This window comes from Pygoscelis adeliae, unplaced genomic scaffold (genome assembly GCF_000699105.1).
Source record: "Pygoscelis adeliae isolate BGI_AS28 unplaced genomic scaffold, ASM69910v1 Scaffold36, whole genome shotgun sequence".
Classification (NCBI taxonomy): Eukaryota; Metazoa; Chordata; class Aves; order Sphenisciformes; family Spheniscidae; genus Pygoscelis; species Pygoscelis adeliae.
Genome location: NW_008824934.1, coordinates 3,443,183 through 3,465,505, shown reverse-complemented (window position 1 = coordinate 3,465,505; position 22,323 = coordinate 3,443,183). Strand labels below are relative to the sequence as shown.

Sequence of the window (22,323 nt, the reverse complement as noted above, 5' to 3'; positions counted from 1 at the left end):
ATTCCCCCTTGTCCTGTCGCAACAGGCCCTGCTAAAAAGTTTGTCCCCATCTTTCTTATAAGCCCCCTTGAAGTACTAATAGGCTGCAATAAGGTCTCCCCAAAGCCTTCTCTTCTCCAGGCTGAACAACCCCAACTCTCTCAGCCTTTCTTCATAGGAGAGGTGTTCCAGCCGCCTGAGCATTTTTGCGACCCTCCTCTGGACCCGCTCCAACAGGTCCGTGTCTTTCTTATGCTGAGGGCTCCAGAGCTGGATGCAGTGCTCCGGGGGGGTCTCACCAGAGCGGAGCAGAGGGGCAGAATCCCCTCCCTCGACCTGCTGGCCACGCTGCTTTTGATGCAGCCCAGGATACGATTGGCCTTCTGGGCTGCGAGCGCACATTGCTGGCTCATGTCCAGCTCTTCACCCACCAGTACCCCCAAGTCCTTCTCGGCAGGGCTGCTCTCAATCCCTTCATCCCCCAGCCTGTAGTGATACCGAGGGTTGCCCTGACCCAGGTGCAGGACCTTGCACTTGGCCTTGTTGAACCTCATGAGGTTCACATGGGCCCACTTTTCGAGCTTGTCCAGGTCCCTCTGGATGGCATCCTGTCCCTCAGGCGTGTCAACTGCACCACTCAGCTTGGTGTCATCTGCAAACCTGCTGAGGGTGCACTCGATCCCACTGTCTATGTCACTGATGAAGATATTGAACAGTACCGGTCCCAATACGGACCCCTGTGGGACACCACTTATCACCAGTCTCCATCTGGACATTGAGTCGTTGACCACTACACCCTGGATGCAACCACCTAACCAATTCCTCACCCACTGGACAGTCCACCCATCAAATCCATACCTCTCCAGTTTAGAGAGAAGGATGTTGTGGGGGATCGTGTCAGATGAAAAGCACAAATTCTCATTGCCAGAAAGAAAATAAATTTTGGTGAAAAGTGGTTACTTGTCGTTACACATGTAACAACACAAACTAGTCAGAACTGATGGTTTTATTGCCAGGGTCAAGTCAGGAGTCAAGGGGATTGGGACACTGTGCATCACTAATGTGGTTGTGATGGAGCCACCTGTTAAACTGAGATGACCAAAATCACTGAAACAAGAACCCAAATAGTAAGAGTATTTGGCCATTACCCGGCCTGGATCTGATCAGGTGACTTAAATACAGTACTTCAAGTGTGTGCTTGGCTGAACAGGATTAAGTCATTGTTTTGACAATGTACAAGAGTACAGGAGAAATAGAAACATGTAAAACTACGTATTACACACAAATAAAACCTCTGCACAGCTGGCCTTTACCTCTTTTGGTCAGTGGACTAACAGCACAATTATTTCATCTCAAATGCAATGCAGAAGATACAGAGCTGAGAACAGGTCTGAGGCCTCAGACACACAGGCTGCATACAAAGCTATATAGCAAAGCCCTCTCAGAAGTTAGATATATTTCAGAGTACTCAATTAATACCCAGTGCTTTAAACAGACTGCCTATGGAGAAGTCAGATGCAGAGAAACTGGCTGGGGATATGACAGAGCTGAAGGTTGGATTGTGAACCTAATAAGGTGCTTTCCATGTGCCCACAAAAGAAGCCATGCATATTCCAAAGAAGATGGTGATGTTCTAAAGGTGAAGAGTTGGAAGCGGATACCTTAGAAGCAGCCAGTTCTTGGGTGAGCTCCTGGATTTTCTGTTGTTGCTGGATTAGCAGTTCCTGGACAGCTGCTAACGTTGTCTGTAACTGAGTCACTGTGAGGAAAAAAGCAGGAGAGTGTTAAACTGAGATACATGCACATATACACACTCACACACGTCCTTCCTGCTGTCTAGCTACAAAGATGCCTCTATTCCTACTATATTTAATTTATCTACGCCCGCCTGCTCACTTTAATCCATATGATTTATCTGCACTACGAGTAATCTACCTGCACTGCATCTAACCTCCAGTATTTCTAGTTTATCTTTCCATTGTATAGATGTCTATAGCCCACAGTATATCCGTCCAAAACCTCTCCCTTCTAATTATATTGGTTTATGATTTGTACATCTCCCTGAACTTATACAATGTTTGTATCATTTATCTATCTTGGGCCTCACGCAGGCAAACACTGGGGCTAGCTCCAATCGGGGAAGAGGCTGGTCTCAGGATTGACCTTAGGGTATCATGAGAAATGAAAGATGCTTTTCTTCTCACTCTCCACTAAAAAGTGTAATTAGCATCCTCCCACTCTCAACCCACCAGCTCCTTCAACCCCAACATCTTTAAGAAACTTACTGCTGAAAATCATACTTTCTTCCATCCCATCAACTGAATATACTTTGCGCTTTTCCCCTTTTATTTCAAGAGAACACCCTGTACACCCCTCCTACACCCCAGCAAACACAGAAGAATTTCTGCTGGACTCCAACTCCAGCTGTAGGAGAACTTTTTCTACTTTGGTACTTTATCCAAAGCTTTCAGGCAGTAAACAAGCTGATAAAATAAAATAAAATAAAATAAAATAAAATAAAATTAAAAACTCTATTGGTGTGACAGGTAACAGCTAATCCAGACCATCATTAGGGCATCGGGTAATGAACAGACACCCTATAGAGTCAATAACAGAGAAGGTGGCTAAGGTCAGGGAGGCACAGTAATTACAGACTCTCCTGACCCTTCCTCGGATTTTCAGATGGAAGGTGGGGGGAAAACAGCAAAAAAAAACCCCTGAAAACATCAGAGAAGCAGAAATTAAAAATGAACTTTACAGCCCTCCGAAAGGCTGTCATTTTATTCCCCTTATTAATATTCTGAGGTTGGGAGCCTTTCCGTAAAAACATAATTAATTGAGGCCGCGCCGACAGTAAACAAGCAATTTCAAATTAAACCGAAATGACGGCGGCTTCATTTGCAAATGTGAACAGATTCTCAGAGCAGATAAATGAAGTCACCACATAAAGTGGAGATGGAGGGAAAGAAAAGGGTGGGGGTCTTGGCAGAATGGAGGATACAGGGAGAAAGGCTTTGAGGGGTGAATTGATGGAGTCATTAATCTTTACCTGTCTGTGTCACACTGCCACTCATCTCAGAAATGTTTGACTCAATCCTCTGAAGTTGTTTCCTGTCTTCTTTGCCTCCCATGATGAGAGGAAGCAGGTATTTCTGCATGGAGCACAGAAACTTTTTTAGGAAATAGGGATATGCAAAGCGGTCTTTCTAATCTACCTGAAACATCCTCAAAGCCCACCACCCAAACCTCAGCCTTTATTACAGAGCCAGTGATCAAATTCCCTCTACAGTAGGCTTTAAATGAAGTTGCCAAAGAGAAGATATGAGTTCTGTGGTTACATTTTTGGGGGTGCTAAAAAACAGTTCCTAACTCCACTTCAGGTTTCCTGGGACAGCTCTCAGTACAGAGGAACATCCATCACATATAGAGTACCATTTCAGATCTTACGCTCTCAAATGTGCACACACTGATGTGTCACAACATTCGAGCTACATCCAAAAGGCAAGAAATGCAGAAGTGGGAAGAAGAGGAGAAAGGCCCAGGAAAGGCCAGAAGAAGCACAAGCCAGGGAACGCGAAGTATTGTAAAATCTTTTGAACCTTGGCAGGGGAAGGGTTACAAGGCACGGAGGGAAAAGCAGAGATCTGGAGCACAGGGAAGAGAACTAAGGAACCAGGGCTAAAGGAAGTGAGAAACAAGCTAGTACAGGATGGGAGGCAGTTCAGTGACACTGTACACAGCCATGAAATCTACCTCGTTCTGCCCTTGCGGAGGATGGACTGGATCTAACAGGTCACAACTCTCTAACTACCATGGATCCTTCTGCAGCACTGCTCCTATGAACTGAATATGCACTTTAACAAGGGCACATCCAAGTACAAGATGCCAGGTGAAAAAAATGTGAGAGAAGGATGTGGAAACAGCCCTGATAGTGCCTATCAATTCTTTTTCATCCTGGCTTTTGATGCATGTACACCCGCTATCGGGGCATACATACAGGATGGTTTCTGAGACAGAGCTGATTATCCAAACTGACATGTGTGGGACAGCCGCCTTTTACACATAATAGCACTGGTTTAAGATTCAGCGTCGCTGTACACAGCTCTTACCCTCACAAAGCACATGTACACGTACATGTTTACACTCAGACATTCTGAAAAGCAAATAGCTTTTGATGACTTTCATAAACAGTTCTCCTTAATCTTCACGGAACACACATGGACAACTATGTCTTATCCTAGCATCCTATCTTTCATATAAAAACCACGATTTGCAAACTCCCTCAAAATCCCATGAAAGGCAGAGGGAATTTATCAAGCTCCAAAGATTTCTTACTCCTATAAAAGAGTATGGGTCTCTGCTAGGCACACAATATGCCTTATGAGGTTTGGATAGACAGCAGAGCAAGATCTGTAAACAAAGAATACAGCAGTAGGATATATCAACAGCATCGGTGACATTATGCCAAAAAGTTTATGTAAATCATCAATATGTGTTAGATACGTGTCATTTAGTAACAGCAATGTGTTCAGGTCTGCAAGGCCCAGCAGCTGTTGTCTTAACATCTCTCTGGACACTTATCAGCCCCACCATTCTTTGCAAGAACGAAAAGATCAGTAAGGTTGGCATCACTGCTTTAATATAAAAACATAGGGACAACATATCTCAATAAAAAGCCATAGATGGAACATGTTGCTTAATATGGCCTCTCTCTCTTAGCCTGAGACCCAGAAAATTAATGATAGGACAGGATAAGAAAAGTAGTTTTAAACTAGAAGGCCAGCACTTTTATTGTAAAATAGATTTTACTAAACAAGACAGTAATAGTTAATTGAACAAACATGAAAACCATCAACCTCTCATTAAGTCTTCATCTCTGTCCCTTTTTCAAAAATAAAACACAACTTCTACTGGACCAAAGCTCTTTACACTCCTCTGTGTTGACCTGAACTACTTACGTCTTTCTATGTAGCCACAGAATATGATTGTTTACCAAAGACATTATCTAATGTCACTTACCGCATTGCTGGAAAGCAAATCCAGAGTGAAAGAATATGTTCAATTGCAGAAACATTGCACAAGAAAAAAGAAGGGGCTGCTGTCTCTACAATACACAAGCAGGCACACGCTTGCTCTACCTTGTTCTAAGCACACTGGAGTAGAACTACAGGATGTATGGCAGACCTGGAAATTAGCACCTTCTTTTCAACAACATTCTGATTGGTCAAAGAAGATTCTTTCCTACTCATGGTGCAGGATCACCAGTGAACAAATCATTAGACTGGCGCTATGACAGTAATGTCTGCTGGCCAGTGCTGGGAAAATCCCTTTACTGAACTGTGCTCAGTTTCCCCAGCTTAAAAAATTCCAAAATATATATACACAATGAAAATGACCTTGTTTCTAGCAGCTTGATCCACTGCTAAAAACTAGCAGTTTGAGATCCACTGCTAAAAACTAGTTTTGTTTGCTTGACACTTTTTGACTCTGCATTTCCACGTTAAGTGTCTACATTTCTCAAATATAGCAATGGCAGCACCAGTAAGAACAGAGATGCTTCACCAACTTGGAACCAACATGATCATTTGGACACAAGCAGCATAACATCATTCTCTCAGAGTACAGTGTAAGGGTAGTGAGGGAGGTATTACCTTGTAGAGCTGGTGGAATCCAAAGGCAATTCCTGCCATTATGATAGCCAAAGCCCCATAATCTCGCCATCTGGAGCCAGGTGGACCTAAAGGCCAAAATCAAGAAATAATCATAGTCAGAACTGCAGGTGACAACATTTTCATACACCCATTTTATCAGAGAAAAAAGCAATGAATAATGCCAGTTCTGCTGTTCCTTAGCAGGCACAGATTTACTCAGCAGGGAGCATTAAGATACCGGTAGTCCCTCAGGTACAGTGTGCAGGCTTCTGGCCCTAGGACATTGAAACATCTGTCCGGACCTCTAGCATTGACACTGGCCTCACAAGGTGTCAAAGGGAGACAAATCACAGCAGCAATTAAAAAGGTTCCATCAAGCTGTTTTGCCCTACTCTTTCCTTGCAGAAGGCACTCTGAACCCTACTGCACTTTCCCCAGATAACTGTCTGTGGTGCTAGTGGTAGTTAAGGTTAACTCATTACTTGAATACCAGTTGTTCTTCACTACCATCATTTTTGAAAATGGGGACAGAGCCAGAGACCCAGGAGAGTGCAGAAAAAAAGAAAGAAGGAAGTGTTTTGAGAAAGAAGAGAAATCAGGGCAATAAATGGGTTTATGAACACTGTGCCAGCAATTACGGACCATTTCAATAAGGAAGGATCCAGTGTCTTTCAAGCCTGAATTATGAATAGGGACCAAAGCACACATAAACAGCAGAGAGAAAATATGCTATTAAATATCTACAGAGAGAGGTAAAGAAGTAGATAAAAGCTTGAGATATTCAACACACAATTTTACACAGAAGCTTAGAGACTCCACAGAGCAAAGCAAAGATATGGTATGCTCTGCTCCTCCAAGCAGAATCAGAAGACACCTGTAGTTTTCCACCAGCTCTATCCTTTTACCTCCCTCACAGTTCCCTTAACGAATCTTGTACTGCCCCCAGTTTTCTTTAATAATAAAAAGGATGCAGAGTGATCTTTCCTAAAGTTCACTGGCAGGATGTGGGCAGAACTGATGAGGTGGAGGCCGGTGTACAGTCTCCAAACAGACAGACCCAAATCTACATGTGACCTACAATGTCTCGGAAATGCGTTTTGTTCTCCAAAGTTTCAATTTAGGCTTTCAAAGGGAGGCTTAACTGGCTGAAATGGCTGGAAGCTTGTCTCCTTTCTGCTCTGCTCACCTATTGCCATTTTTCCTGTTGCTGTGATCTTCTACAGGCATTTCATTGCATGAATTACTCCTAATCCGAGCCCTCAGGCTCTACAGACAGGCACTGACTCTCAAATACCGGCACTCAGAGCTTCTTGCTATGTTTTAGGACACAGCTCCTCAAATTATCCACTGGCTAGAAATCTGAACAAATTAAAGCAGCTCTGTCAGAATTGGTGAATAGTGTCACCAGCAGTATTTTGGGTTGCTGCAGTTGCAGTTTTGGAGCTCAGGCACATGATCAAATTATCATAACTTTTTAACTTAATGAGTTAACACACGTCAGCTAAGCTGCAGTAACTGGCTGTGTACATGTCAGGATTTAAAATGATCTCTGGCTAATCTTGCTGCAAACCCCAGTCATCCATCCCACTTTCCCCTCCTTACTCTGCTCCCACTGTCATTTCTGGTATCTGAAGTCTCTTGGTTGTCCAGTTCTCTGCCCTGAACTTCTGACTAAAAATATCCTTCTATGACAACGCAACTCGTTCCAGGCTGAACTGCCTATTGTAAAGGGTTAATTAATCTCAGAGGGTCTGTGGGTCCAACTGTGCCCTGTCCATGGCAGTCCTTGACTGGCTGTCCCTACCTACCTCCCAGCTGCAGTGACCTCTGAGTAGAAAGGAGAGACACCTGTAGGACCCTGTCCGCTTTGCCCTTTCACCTCACTCATCTCTCCCTCCGTTCCTGTAATGCTTGAGCTAAGAACATTTTATTGCCCCCTGGTTTTCATTATTAATGAAAAGGGACCAGAATGATCTTTCCTAAAGTTCAGAGAGTCTATAAAGACAAGAAGCTGAAATGCCATTTTACTCGTTTTAGAGATGTGTGAAATAATTCTGTCTTGTGGCAAAAAAAAGGGAGGGGGGGTGGAGAGGAAAAGTGAGTGAGGGAGGGACACAGTAAAGGCTCTGCATTGACCACATCAACTTTACAATGTTATGAAGAATGTCACAGCTCTGCCTAAAATCCACATTCAATCTTCCTTTTTCTCTGCAATGCTCTAATCTAAAACGCGGGGTGGAGACAGGGTTAGAAGTTTCTCAGCTGTAACCTCAGTGCTCACACTGACTTCTCCACATATCCTCAATTTCCCCACTTGTAGAACTGGAATAAAATTCAGAGAAAGTGAAAAAGCACTAATAGCCCAGTTACTCTTCAGTTTAGACATTGGGGAAGTAATGAACCATTCTACATAAGAGACCCTCAAAAGGCAAATGGAAGGGACACAGACATTTTCTCCAGCTGTTAAGTCTGTGTTTTCTGTAAGTATATTTAATTTTCACAGCACTAACTGTAAATTGCACTTCCAGAGTAAACCCCTACTATTTTTAAGATCCCCATTCATCTAAGAATTAACTTTCCTGACATCGATTAATTAGGCCTCATGCATCCAAGTAAGGTCAGCCTCACTAGTATCCACATTTAAAACTGTAGAAACTGAGGCTGGAAGAGGTGATTTTCCAAGAACAAACGGTGAACCCACAGAAAGGAGTTGAGGGGAAAAAAAAAAAAAGAGTTTGGATTCTAGTTACCATTTTTAATTGTAAGAGAAAACAGTCTGTATTCTACAGCCTCCCACATAATGAAGACACAGGGGTGGGAGAAGAAGATCCAAATGGCAAGAAAAACAGTCACTGGAGACTACTTTTAAGCAGGTGTAAAATCTGCGCAAAACCCCATAAATGGAGACCATAAATACCATGGGGAAGAACACAGACAATACCTGGATGATAAGCATGCAGCTTTGTACACCTAACTCAGAAACTCCCCTGAGTTTGCTTGTAATTATAGGGGTTAGAAAGGTAAAAAAAAATATAAACCCAATTAATCATTTAAATATTTAAAGTCAGATTTTTGTCCTCACTGCTGGATTAGTATATTTCATAATGCCAACAGCAGACAGCCCTGGTTTTTTACTGGGGGTTCATTTTAGAGCATGTTTAAACTAGTCAGATTGAGTGATGCTTCCAGCAACTAATCGCATGTCAAATAAAAGATATTTTATGTAATAAATTACTGCTACAAGTAATTCAAATGTCATTTATCAGTTTTATTATCAGTCAGGCAAAGTCTTGTTTCTCTATATTAATCAAATTCAAGCTTTTTTTAAGCTTTTTTTTTTTAAGCCGTTTTGACACCTCTTGGCAAAAGTACAAACTGGAGGGAAGGAATTACTCCTCCAGAACAAGAGGAGAAATAGTAGAGATGGTATTGAGCTAAAATACAGTGTCTAGAAACTTAACCTAATTCTTGTCTCTTCCTCCCAAAAGTTATTATTGTTTCTCTTAAATCAAACCCAGGACGAGTTCGGCATACAAGAACTATGCTACTCTGAAGGCTTACAAATATGCTTCTTTCTCGTTAACTCTTGAAGGAAATAAGAAAGTACTTATGTAGGTAATAGCTATTTCCAACAAAACATTAGAACATTAAGTAATACCTACACTAGCAGTTCAATTTGTACAAAAGGAAGTATTTAAGTGGTATGAATTATTTCCTGCAACTTTAAAAATTACAAGAGACTGAGTTGACAACAGCAGGAGATCAAGCAAGTAAAATCAGAAGGTGTGCATAGGATTTATTGCTCTGACTCGCAAGAGTGGACATCCTACGCTGGATTTGCTGCCAAGATCACCAACTCGGCTGTTGGTGCTGAATGAACTCTTGAGATGGTTCTGAAGCCATCCTGAACTTCTGTACTCATAATCCACAGTTTTAACGTAATTTTTAAACATGAAGCAGCAACACCTTGTGGGGAGGGGGGACAGAGAGAAATTAGGTTTCTTAAGACACTAGCCACTGCTTTTCAACACAGTACCCTCCCTCAACTGTTTCTCCTTTTTGCTCTGTGGGGGGTAATTCTTTCTCTCTAGTTTTGTGATTTTGTGTAGAGGTGTCAAAACTACCAAAAAAAAATTAAAAAGAACCAAAAATATCAAACACAAAGTGGTTCACAGTCTTCAAGACCTAAACTCCAGCAGATCAGATGCTACTTCACAAGAAACTCAGACGTCTTCTTTGGGGAAGGCAAATATAGCTCATAATCTTTTTCAATATAAGCTCTTCCAATGTAAGTTGTTCCCATCGAGTCAACTTATAGATTCAGCAGTCTACCTATCTCATTAGTCCTTTAGATATACTTTTGAACTTCAAACCTCGAAGCATTCCAACACTAGTGTCATGAATACTCTGTAAAAAGATAAGCATAACAGATAGACAGAAAAAGTACTATCTATCTTTCTCTGTACATGACAACCCCTGACAAATCTGTGAAAGATAAATTGACTTAGTAAACTATTACAGAAACAACTGTCCTGGAGCAGATTTGGACCAATTCAGAAATATTCATTACAGGATTAGCATCCAACTGATGAAATAACCTACAGCAAAAAAGGCACCTTGACAGAGCACTGATCCACTGCACAGTCTCAACCATCGGCTCTAGAGAAATTCACGTATTCTTTTTGCAGTTCTGATACCATGGAAAGCACTTAACAGGAAGACACAAAGATGGATCTGTCACTAACACCACCAATACCACACCAGTCAAGGACTAGAATGGGGCACAGATGACACCTAATCAAAACAAATATTTTGGTCAAATGAATACCATGTATATTTAGTTATTTATTCTTTTTATGCATTCATTTAAAGGTTAAGCTTAAATAGAAGGTCTACAAAGAACGGCTAGGGAGGGGAGGAACAATACCTAATGAACCTATTGTCACCATTTCCCCGATTTTGGGGGTTGCTAAAAAAGACTGGCTCACAGGCAAAAGCTTTTGGTTCAAATTCTTTAAAAAGCACCAATCAGATCATAAAGCTAAAGCACCAGTTTACAATTACAACCCCTACAAAAGCTTTACTTCGGCGGTATTTTTATTCACCTTTGGTTTCTGATCATTACAGAATGATACTTCCAGACTTCTCTTTGGAGCTGTTGCTGGGAACATTTTGATGTTTCAATATTAGTTAAGATTCTTACGTAGTGTCCTGGTTTTGGCTGGGATAGAGTTAATTTCCTTCCTAGTAGCTGGTACAGTGCTGTGTTTTGGATTTAGCATGAGAATAAGGTGGTAACACGCTGATGTTTTAGTTGTTGCTAAGCAGTGCTTACACTAGTCAAGGACTTTTCAGCTTCTCATGCCCTGCCAGTGAGAAGCTGGGAGGGGGCACAGCCAGGACAGCTGACCCAAACTGGCCAAAGGGACATTCCATACCATGTGACATCATGCTCAGTACATAAACTGGGGGGAGTTGGCCGCGGGGGCGGTGATCGCTGCTCAGGAACTGGCTGGGCATCGGTTGGCAGGTGGCGAGCAATTGCATTGTGCATCACTTATTTTGTATATTCTTTTATCATCATCATCATTATTATTATTATTGTTGTTATTTTTTTTTCTTTTCTTTTCTTTTTTCCCTCCTTTTCTGTCCTATTAAACTGTCTTTATCTCAACCCATGAATTTTCCTTTTTTTTCCCAATTCTCTCCCCCATCCCACTGGGGGCTGGGGAGCGAGCAAACAGCTGCGTGGTGTTTAGCTGCCTGCCAGGTTAAACCACAACCTTAGTAAGAAGAAATTGGGAGCTGGTGCTTTGAGGAAAGCCAAAATAGTAAAAGGAAAAAAACCAAACAGTGATAAAGCTGTAAGGGTTAATAATGATGACAATGTTTTCCAGTTTGAACTGCATACGTCTTTCCTGCCCTACTCATATTAGTGGAACACTATAAAATAAGGGCAGATTAACTCTTCCAATATTGCGTTGTAATAAGAGTTAGCTGAACGAGCAACGGATAGCACTAAGAAGGATCCGGCACTGTTTCTTCAGCAAGAGAGCAGATTTTGCTTTTCTGGCATTTTCTGTGAACTACGGCAGACAGGTATTAGCCCAGGAGGCAGAATTCAGTCCTGGAGTTCACCAGCACACCCAATACAACAGTCAGAAATATTCCAGTTCTGAGCCCAACTCCATCACAAATGTTTTTCTTCCCAAACTGTGCCAAACCAGACTATTTAAAAACTCTGAAAGCAAGTCTAGTATTGTCTCTAGCAATAGCAAAACTATGCCATAAACTAATAAACACAGCCCTAAGTGGACTGTTACATCGGTCAATATCTGACCTAGAACTGTTTAGGAGCAGTATCAAAATCCTATTCTTAACACTTGGCAGGTAAGTGAAGTGCTTTTCAAACTGCCAGACACACATGTGAGCTGAACAGCTTCTTTTGATGGATTTTTAATGGTGTGTACTTTCATTTTTATTGTTTGGAGCTTAGATACTTTTTTGCGAGGTTTGTTTTAAAATGCAAATATATATGTAAATTTTGAGTCTACACAGATTATGTTGGGACTTTAAAAATTCTTTGAGAGTGTGGTTTGTACACAAAATCATACAATCATATCCACAGAGTCTACACAGAATTTCTGCTGTCACCCTTCAGATTATTTAAGATTGAAGAGAGAAAGCTTGTTAAAATTAAGGATCCTTATTAACTGTTGTTTATTATTTGTAACCTGACAGCACTCTTAAAACTCATTCATACTGGGGGTCCATTGTGCCAGACCTTAAACTCACACACAGGAAGTCACAGACTAAGTCCTGAAGACCTTACATTCTAGCTTGCTGTTCGCGCTGAAAATACACCTCTTTCAAGTAACTGTTCAAGGCGTTAACTGTCAGAGTTCAATGAGCATCTGGATGACGCTCTTAGTCATATGGTTTAGTTTCAGGTAGTCCTGCGAGGAGCAGGGAGTTGGACTCGATGATCCTTATGGGTCCCTTCCAACTCGAGATATTCCATGATTCTATGAACTGATCGTTTGCCTCACTAGTTAAGAAAATAAGTCCTCTAACTAAAATACAAAACTTTGTGATGATGTCCAACAGTTTATCAAGCAGAGTCCACTGTTGCAATAACTAAAGATGTAATAGGGTTGTACTTTTATAGCACCTTCTATTGAAGAATCTATCAGCTCTATCATATATTAATGATCTAAATATTAGAAAACCCTACTGATGAAGGGAACCATGACCTTAAGTTTTAAAGGGAAGACCGAGTCCTACGTTGACTAAATGCTTTTTTAAAGTCCTTATAGTGGATCAGAATCTAATTTGTATTGACTATACACCTTCAGGTCAAGAGGTGTCATAGGCTAGTATGTATGTTTGTTTGTACACACTGATCATTCATATCTCATTTTCCTTGTGAAATATGACCTTGTCACAGGCGTCAACAACTATGAAGTAACATTTGGTGTCCAATCCTGACAAAAAGTATGGCATTAGTTGAACTGAAATCTAGGATCTGGCACAGAAATCTGTGAAATTGCTGCAGAAATCACTGCAGAAAGCAACAGGAGCAGATGTTTTTCAAAGTGTTACTTACTATACACCACAGGGTGAGAGGGCTGAGTTGGCACGAGCTGTGTAGAAGGACCTGGGGACTGTGGCTCATCCGTGGTTGTGCCCGACTGCTGGAAAGCCAGGTCAATCTCTTCATCTGTCAGGCCTGGGGGAGCAGAGGAAATGAAATCAGTTTAGCACCTTTACCCACTTGATGCACGCATAATTAAATTCTCAAGCCAGGCAGAACCCTTTCAAGCTGCAAAGAATTTTGGCACTGACTTGAGCAGTAATGCCTCCCCAATTTTGGATTCACTGGAATGTCTCCCTCTCTCTTTCTCTGTTGCAATTTAACCTTAAGCGACAGAATATTAGCCTCAACGCTGCTTCCAAATGTGGCTCATTCAATTTCCTTAATTTATCCTTGAGTTTATTGCTGCTTTTGAAGTAGCTTTCTATTGCAATTCTCCATTCTTCCCCCCCAAAAAAGATACCATCAACTGCAAATGTGGCTCATTTTAATCTGTAATGGTGTAAAAAAAAAAAAGAGGGGAAAAAACTAACAATAATGCATGAAAACAGACAGGGAAACAAAAAACTAATTATTGGGTTAGACGACTAATTAGTCTAGATCGTTTCCGAAGACGGGAATAATTTGCTTTATTTTATGACAAATGCAGAAATAAAAAGAAAAAAATCAGGACTGACTGTGATTAGTATGAATGGGACACAGAATGTAAGGAGGAAATAAAACTATAACAAAACAGATCAAAACAAGGCCAAGCCCAAACTTTCAGCTTAGCATTGCCCCAGCCTATTGCTGCATGATTAGATTGCCCCAGGGCAGCCTGGTTTTTATTTCACGCAGAGCTGTAGTAACACTGCACACATGGTACATGTTGCTGCAGTCACTCCTGCCATCAGGAAATGCCAGGATGACCATCTGTAATTGGCCACAACATATGGAAAGGATTTGGCCAACAAGGGGGAAAAGAAAAGCAGCTAAAGGATTCACGATGACCAGCATCTGTGAAGAAGGAAGCACGGCTGGATTATTTTTTCCAACAGTAGAAAACATCCTCTAGAAAAAGAATTTAGGACTCAGATGGCAACCATGATGTGGGGCCTGGACAGCTGTGTATTATTTGTTATGTTATTCTCCTGCACAGAAGCAGATAGAAAGCCAGTGTTCTTGCTATGAGGAACACGTGAAGTGATTCGGGACCTTTAACTATACATGCAGTATGTATGCAAAAACATTCAGAAAGGTTGGAAGTGAGAATACAGATTTAAGGAAAGAGATTTAGAAGAGACAGACCGCTTGATTCTCACACAGTTGTTGTAGGGACTGAGCACAGTTAGGAAAATGGTATGAATATGACAGCAGTGGGAGAAAAATGGGGGAATACTTTCTCTCCATCATCTCCACTCGAGATCCATAAAGTATTGCTGGTAGATGAAATTCCTGAACTTTACCCTTTAAAACAGTTAGTTCTTTAACATTACAGGGAGGTACAATATAGAAAATGGCCGTATCTGGGCATATTACCTAAGTTTCGAGAAATTTTTTCAGGATCTTAAACTTCACTGCATACTGGGGGTCTAGACAGAATAATCTGTAGCACAAACAATATTGCCAGAAATAAATACACAAGTCTGTCTCAGAACTGTTATTTAATATCATAAAGCACTGACACAGTGCTTCTGGTATTCAGAAGGCTTTATAACTATTAGCAGATCTTTTCCCCATTCCTGTGATTATGTGAGACACTGTGAGTTCCTGTGAGTTACTCTTATATCTACTCTACAGTGCAGATAGTGATGCACAGAGAAGTTAGGTGATTTCTCTAACATAACAGAATATTGTCAGTGTCAGATACAGTATCGGAAATCTGAAGTTCCTGATCTCTGGTCCTGCAATCTGCCAAAATCACCCCTTTACTTATATTTGATGCGTACCTCAAATAGTAAGGAACCAAACCCACACATAACAGTATGGAACAAAACTTGCACTGAGAGTAATAAAAGGCACATGAACACAACTCAGCCTATTGTTCTAGTCACAAAAGTAATATTTATGGTGTCTAATCCATGTTAAAAAGCAAAGTCCTAATCAGAAAGAAACTGTTTTAACCAGCTCCTAATTATCCAGTGTAGGAGAAAGCATAAACAGATGCCAACATGGCAGATCACTAGCAACTATGGAATTTCATAAACATGGAGGCAATATTAGCTGCTGGCTGCAAATATGGCTCCCACTAGAACGGGGCATTTTGTTCTATTTCCATGCAAAGATAGCAAATCTGATAATACTTAACACTTAGAAACGTACGGAAGTTATGGAGGATCCTTACTTCATTCTGCAAAAAGAGCAGGAAACAATGCTTATTGTTTCCTAACCATACTGCCCCTTCAATTCTCATCCTGTTGGAGAAAAAAAACTAAAATCTTTTGCAGATAAAATGCACTTCTAGGATTATTCTGGTCTTGCCAACTAGTGACACATTCAAGTATCACTATTTCCATTAAAACCCTGCTGTACTGTGAAGAAAAAGCTGATGAGCATGATAGAATGATGGGAAACCATGTTTGAGATCCCGGTTTGAATCCTGTGCAAAGCAGTGCAAATTAAAATTCTTATTACTTCCCTGGACTATTCTGCTGCCTTGTAAAGCGGTCTTGTTCATGGTACTAGTGGCATTATCAAAAGAACATCACAACTACATCCCTTCTTAATTATCAGAGGAGAAGACTGGGAGTGTCATCACCTTGGAACGCCTCCTTTTTATTCATCTGAACAAGATGTTTTTAAGGCCCTGTTATCTTGGCCTCCAAGCATCAAGGGAATAATCTCCCGGAGCTGACTCCTTAAGCATAAATATGGAGTAAGTCTGCACTGCAACTAGTCACCTGTAGATTCAGAAATATACCTGTCTTCATGGTTGTCATTTCTCACACACACATTTTTTTAAAATGTACAAGATATTCTAAGACTGTCCTCAGGCAATTATAACTAACTCATCAAAATTCCCTTTGGACTGAATTTTTTTCAGATTCACCACCTACACACATGTATGCACACAGTATGAGTTTTCCATGCCCCAAATTATTCAACCTTGATATATTAATTACATAGAAAAGTGGGAATTTCTAAACCAGGTCAAAGTGTCATCTGTTCCAATATCTCACCTTGCTTTATTTTATCAGTGTCCTTCTATCACTGCACTATATAAAAAAGTATCCATGGTCCATTCATTGCTCTAATCTAGCAGGAAGTCGGAAACCCCAAAATAATACCACTTCCCTTGGATGCAAAAGCAGTGCCACGAAAACTGGAGCTTTGTGTCTAATATAACTCTCAAATAGGTATGTCAAGAAAATCACGTCAGTTTAACAGAAGAATTGCTCTAAAGCCACTTTCTTAACACTTTGGAAAACAAACATTTTAGTTCTTCTGGAGTTTCAACAAGATCAAGACCATGCAGAATGCAAAAGGTTAAAAGGAACAATAAAGGAAACTGCCAATTGTAAGTGAATTATATTTGGCTTTGAAAGCTGAGCCACGGCTATATTATAAAAGGCATCTCTTTGCGTTGTTTACCATCACCCTGACTAATGCAGACCTTTTTTTTTGTTTTAAATAATCTCATGCAAATTAGACACACACTTCCTTCCAGTTGATTGCTATCTGCAAGGAATAATCTAACCGCAGAGGGTACTGAGCAAGGACTGAGCTGAGGAGAAGGATGCAAGGAAACTGTCTTCATAGCCCTACAGAATGCAAACCTATTCCCTTCCCCCAACCATCCATTTCATTCCTCTACAGCACCACAGCCATTGCAAAGAATTAGTCATAATTTTCACAAAGACTTAAAATTTCCTTTTCAGGCTTCAGGGTGTTGATTTGAATAATCCAGCACCCATGATTGTTTTGCACTCAAAGGTTCTTGCTGACCCTCTTTTGTGATTGTCACTGCTGCCACTCAATTTTCAGGGATCACTCAGCCTCTGTAAATTGTAGTCAAACACAGAATCAGAGCAAGTCAGAGAATAAAATGGGTTGTCAAAACCATCTCTTGGTGCCAGCACCTCGGGTATTGTATAAAAAGCTCCTTTGCCCAAGAACTTTTAAGACTTGACTGTCTGTTTAGGCCCTTTTATAATATCTACCACTCTTTAATATAAGGACCTCACGTACATCAAAATACTGTTCCTCTTATGACCACTCTGAAGTAGAGGAGTACTTAGAGGAGTACTGTTATCCGTATTTTACAGATGAGGAAGAAGTGAGCCGTACAGATATAAGAAGTGCTCCAAGGTCAGAACTGAACCTCTGACAGGCAGAAAATAAAACGCAGATGTGAGTCCCAATCCGTTGTTTTACCATAAATCCATTCGTCTCTATTTTCTGGATGAAACACAGTAGCAATAATTGCAATGCAAAACCCTTGCATGAGCTTAACTAGATGAGCCACTAAGTTTTTTCTTCTCCTTCTCTGACACAGGCTCTGACATTTCAGTGACGACTCTTTTTCCCATCCTATCCACTGAGCATATCTTTTTCTTCATTACGTTCCTCCTTGCATTGCTCAACCCAGTAATTCATGCAAGATTCGCACAACCTGAAGGCAACATTAGTTTTAGGGAGAAAATTTCTGGTTAGGAAGAAATTAAGAATTTTGCCATAATAGGGAAGGGTGGTGGAAGGAATCTAAGTTCCTTCTGTGGTTTCCAAAGCCAGCTTTATTACCCCTCTAACAGACCACCCTGGAGCAATCATCACACCTCCCCTTCTGCAGGGACAAAAGGCAGGGGAGGGGTGCGGGGCGGGGGGTGGTATCTGTTGCTGTTTTCCGCACACATGCACACACTCTCTATTAAGAAGAAAACGAACAACTTGTTTAGCTACAACAAACTATATGACTATCCTAAGGTAGTGCATGGTACCATATGACTAAAAGGAAGATCTACTGGTAGACACCCTGCAATGATACTACACTCCTGTTCCTGGAAGCCACTGAGTCTACTCTGCTCTGAAAGAACATGGCCACATTTTAAAAGAACCATCATAAAAACCTTCTGGGATCCGATCCAGACTAATGATTCCACCTGTGCAGTCAGTTACATGCAGTGCTGGGTGATTCTTTTATCAAATGTTTGTCCTATATCCTACTCTGTTCTTAGTTGAACACATTTCAAAAAGGTCAGAAAGGCATGGTCTCCTGATCCATTTTCTTTCACACATCTTGGTTCATGAGGCATTCACGAGGCCGAGCCCAACCCAACGTTTTAACAAAACCTAAGGTCTCAGAAACATCACTGATTTTTTTACCCTTCATTTACATTAACACACTGTATTTGAATGTAAACATCCTGCTGTGCACTTCCAGCTCAAACTTTGTGTCGAGGAACCCAAACATCAAAGGGAAGTTGACTAGTCTCAACTGTCAGGCCGAAAAATGCAGAAATAAGAGTAATTTGAAAAGTTACTGAAAGGGCTTTGAATTCTTACAGCTTTATTAATCTACGAGACTGTTAACTATGCAATTGCAGTCTTTAAGAAACATTATATACTTCAACCCACGAGGGTCGCTAAGCAGCAATCAGAACTGATAAAGGTGCTCTAACCTCAGTTGCACAGCACTAAAATAAGGAACGAAAACCTGACCGACAGTACAATGCTAAGAATTACAGTGAGCCAAACAGGAAGGAAAAGGTTAAAATAAGAAGTATTTTGGCGTAACAAATATAAATAAATAAATAAATCTGGCAGCAGTTTCTCTTCCTGGCCAAGCTTTTTGGAGTCTATAATAAAATGAAGCGTAATGGAGGAGAGGAGGGCAATGTCAGAGGGTGAGGGTTTGGGAGAGAGGTTGTTAAGTATCTCCCTCTCCTCAGCTGTGTTTACTCCATTTACAGGACCCCAGGTGATTGATAGACAGACAAAAGAAAAGCAAGCAGATAGTAACCCCCCTCTGGGAGCACCAGTAAAGGGGATAACTCCTGACATCATCTAGAGCCCCAAACTCTCCTTAGCCACTTGTAATTAAAAAGACAGAGCAAGATACGCAAACCAGAGAAAAAGTAAAAGAGGATTTTTTTTTTATTTATTATTAACATTTTGTTGGAACAGTAGAGTGCAATAAGGACTCTCAGAGCCGTTAAAAGTCGTCGGGTGACCTGCAGACCCCTATTTCCCAGAGCCTTGTATAAAATTGAATTTTTTAAACATAAATTACACGTAATGACGACACTGTAAAAACTAACAGTAATGGAAAGCTGTGCTGTATTTCATTAGCCTGTATTATTCCGTGCCACCTGATCCAGCCGGGCCTTGTTTATGAGTTAGTGTGTTAGCAGATGCCGATGGAAGCATTTGCTTCGACCTTGCTCTTCTCATTGGGGCATGAAATTACGACGGCAGCACCTTGATATTACAGCCATAAATACAGTAAACTGCAAATTTAAGCCAACGGCTCCTATTGTCTCTGAACATAAAGCTGATCGGTATTTATTTAAAAGGAGAACGAAAAAAAATATTATATATCACCTTGTTTATGGGTCCAGTCCCCCCCCTTCCCCTAATCTGCCTTATTCACTTGGTTAAATACTAAACAAACAAACTAAATCCTCCCTATTTTCTACTGATTAAATATTCTTATGAAATGAGTATTGTCTTCAAAAAACTGGATCAAAGTATTTTCACTCTGAATAAGAAAGGGCAAGCGGCTTGCTTAGCATGTCTTGGAATGGAAAAAACAGGAACAGGTAGTACTACAACTTTTCTTCTCAGTTTTCTATATATGAGAAGTTCAAAACGTAAAATGAAAAAGTTGCTTCTGGTCACTCATTCATGTTGGTGTGTAACATGTATGTGTAGGCACATAAGAGAGAGTAAGAGAAATATGTTTCCTTCCAGTTGTTTTCTATTTAAAAATATCTCCCTTGTTAATACTATTTCAAAACAAGGAGAAAAGATGCAGAAAAAAAAACTGCCATAAGATTAATGGGAGGGGGAAAAAATGCATAGGATTCCTTCTCTGAGGCAGCAGACAGCAGGGAGAATGCCCCATTCTCCTATGGGCGTTTTGGGTAAATACCCCCGTTCACTGACAACATACCCACTAAAATTTATTAGAGGGGAAAAAAATCAAACACAAAGGCAAAAGGACATTGTAATATCAGAAAGCATATCACAGCATAAATCACAGCATTATAAGTCAGTGCAAAATGTATTTCACTGGTAGTTTCAAGGCAGGGAAATACAGTTTCACTTGTAGTAAGAGAGGTCAGGTCTTCCTCTTCTAATGTAAAGTAAGCTCCTTGCTTATATGAAGTATGTTATCTCTGTTCCACGTAGAAAAAAAGGAAGGGATACCTTAAGTAAAAGCTCCCAATACTAAGCTCTGTATTTCAGGGGCCAAAGCACTAAGAAGAGAATATGAGGAACAACACACAGGACAAAGTGGCTGGATAATGGGACTCAGACTCGGGATTCTGAGATGCAAAAGTCCTATTACATGCAGTGCTATCACAGCCTTAACAGGATATGGACGCCTTGTTTTTGAATTAATCTACCACAAATCTTCGGGTAGCAGACAGCATAATTCAACAGGCACAATTTTTGCTTCACAAAAAGTTCAAATTACACAAAAGGCAGACAGCAACACGACTCTAAATCAAGCAAGACATGTCCAGAAGTCCTCAGTAACCTGAATTACAGAACCAGAAGTTTTGTTGCAAAGCCCAGTTAAATTCCTACACAACAAGCATATGCAAAAACACAGTGAAACTTCAATCTTGGTTACCTTCTTCCAAAGACCTGTCTATTAGTCTCGTTCTAAGAATACCACGATCAGCAAAAAAGACAGAAGAAACAAGTTTTTCTGTAACATTAATAAAAATCTCTCCTTCTAAAAACAGGGGGAAATTTTACTCTGTCATCATCTATGGGTTTTATTTTTAGGTCTCTTGCCTTCAGCTTTTCCTTTCTATTATACAAGCAGAAGAACAGTACCTGATAGAAAGACTTCTTTGAGTGGACAATGGTAGAGTAAGTCCACCTGTCTATTGCACCACTAGTGATGAAGAGACAATGCATGTGACTAAGCTGGAAGCCAATGTTGTAACACGGGAACACAGGACATCCAATTCAACCAGTACATGATGTGAGAACACTACGTAGAGAATAAAAACCTCTGCATATTTGAAATGATTTCAAATTAATATCTACCTTGGGGTTTGAAGGCTTTGAAGACTCTATGCCAGGATGCCAATTCCAAGGTAGTTTATCAGGAACAGAACATAACCAAGACTCTGACATTTGTTTAAAAGAAGCCTGTATATGGCAGAAAATCCAGATAATGGAAGAGACACTACTCTAGTAACCACAGTGCTGTCATAATTTGTTACCACAACTGACAACCTCCCTAGAAATAAGACCGTGCATTCAGAGAAAACAAGTATTAGATACACTAAACGGGTAAGTTTCCAAGCATACCCAACCTGTGATCTGCAAATGCTTGCTGCTATGCCTGCAGAGAAACAAATCTCATGGTGATGGTTCCTGATCCTCATTACTTGTATTATAATAGTCCTTAGAGACCCCAAAACGCATTCACTGTGTAGGTATTGTGCCAGGTACTGTGCAGAAACAGAGTAGAAGGCAGCCAGACCCAAAGCGTTCAACAGTCTATGTGAAGGAAAGACAGGCTGGAAAGAAAAACACTGCACACACAAATGAAGTAACTTACCCAGAGTACACAGCAGGTCTATGAAATTTCCTTTCTATTAAATTGGGAACTACAACAAAAAACATTCTATAAAGGTGAAAGGATATTAATTTCTTCTACAAGTTCATTTCCAAAAGTAGAACAGTTTGGTACACAGCACTTCAAAAACCTAGAAACTAAACTTCATTATCAAAACTTACCACAAATTTTAAAAACAGCAGTGTCAGAAGACATATGTGCTTCAGATCCATTTACTTTGTGTGAAAGAAAAATATTTTGTTAAGCAGCTTGTTGAGCAATAGTAACAAAATGATTGGCCTTTGGCTACTCTTTGATCTGTGATAATATCTTTAGGAGCTGCTAAGGAGAAAGCCAGAGGTTGTCTTAAATTCGGGTAA

The 22,323-nt window shown here is 40.6% G+C and overlaps 1 protein-coding gene across 1 annotated transcript in view; it reads right to left on the bottom strand.

The window, feature by feature from the left end:
* Positions 1-22,323, bottom strand: part of PEX14 (peroxisomal biogenesis factor 14) — a 75,513-nt gene that overhangs the window by 6,998 nt on the left and 46,192 nt on the right. Inside the window, exons 5-8 of the mRNA XM_009325278.1 lie at positions 13,237-13,359; positions 5,631-5,716; positions 3,029-3,131; positions 1,641-1,738 (exon numbers count right to left, since the gene is read on the bottom strand). Of these exons, the coding sequence (XP_009323553.1) occupies positions 1,641-1,738; positions 3,029-3,131; positions 5,631-5,716; positions 13,237-13,359 (410 nt within the window). The remainder of the gene's footprint in view (positions 1-1,640; positions 1,739-3,028; positions 3,132-5,630; positions 5,717-13,236; positions 13,360-22,323) is intronic.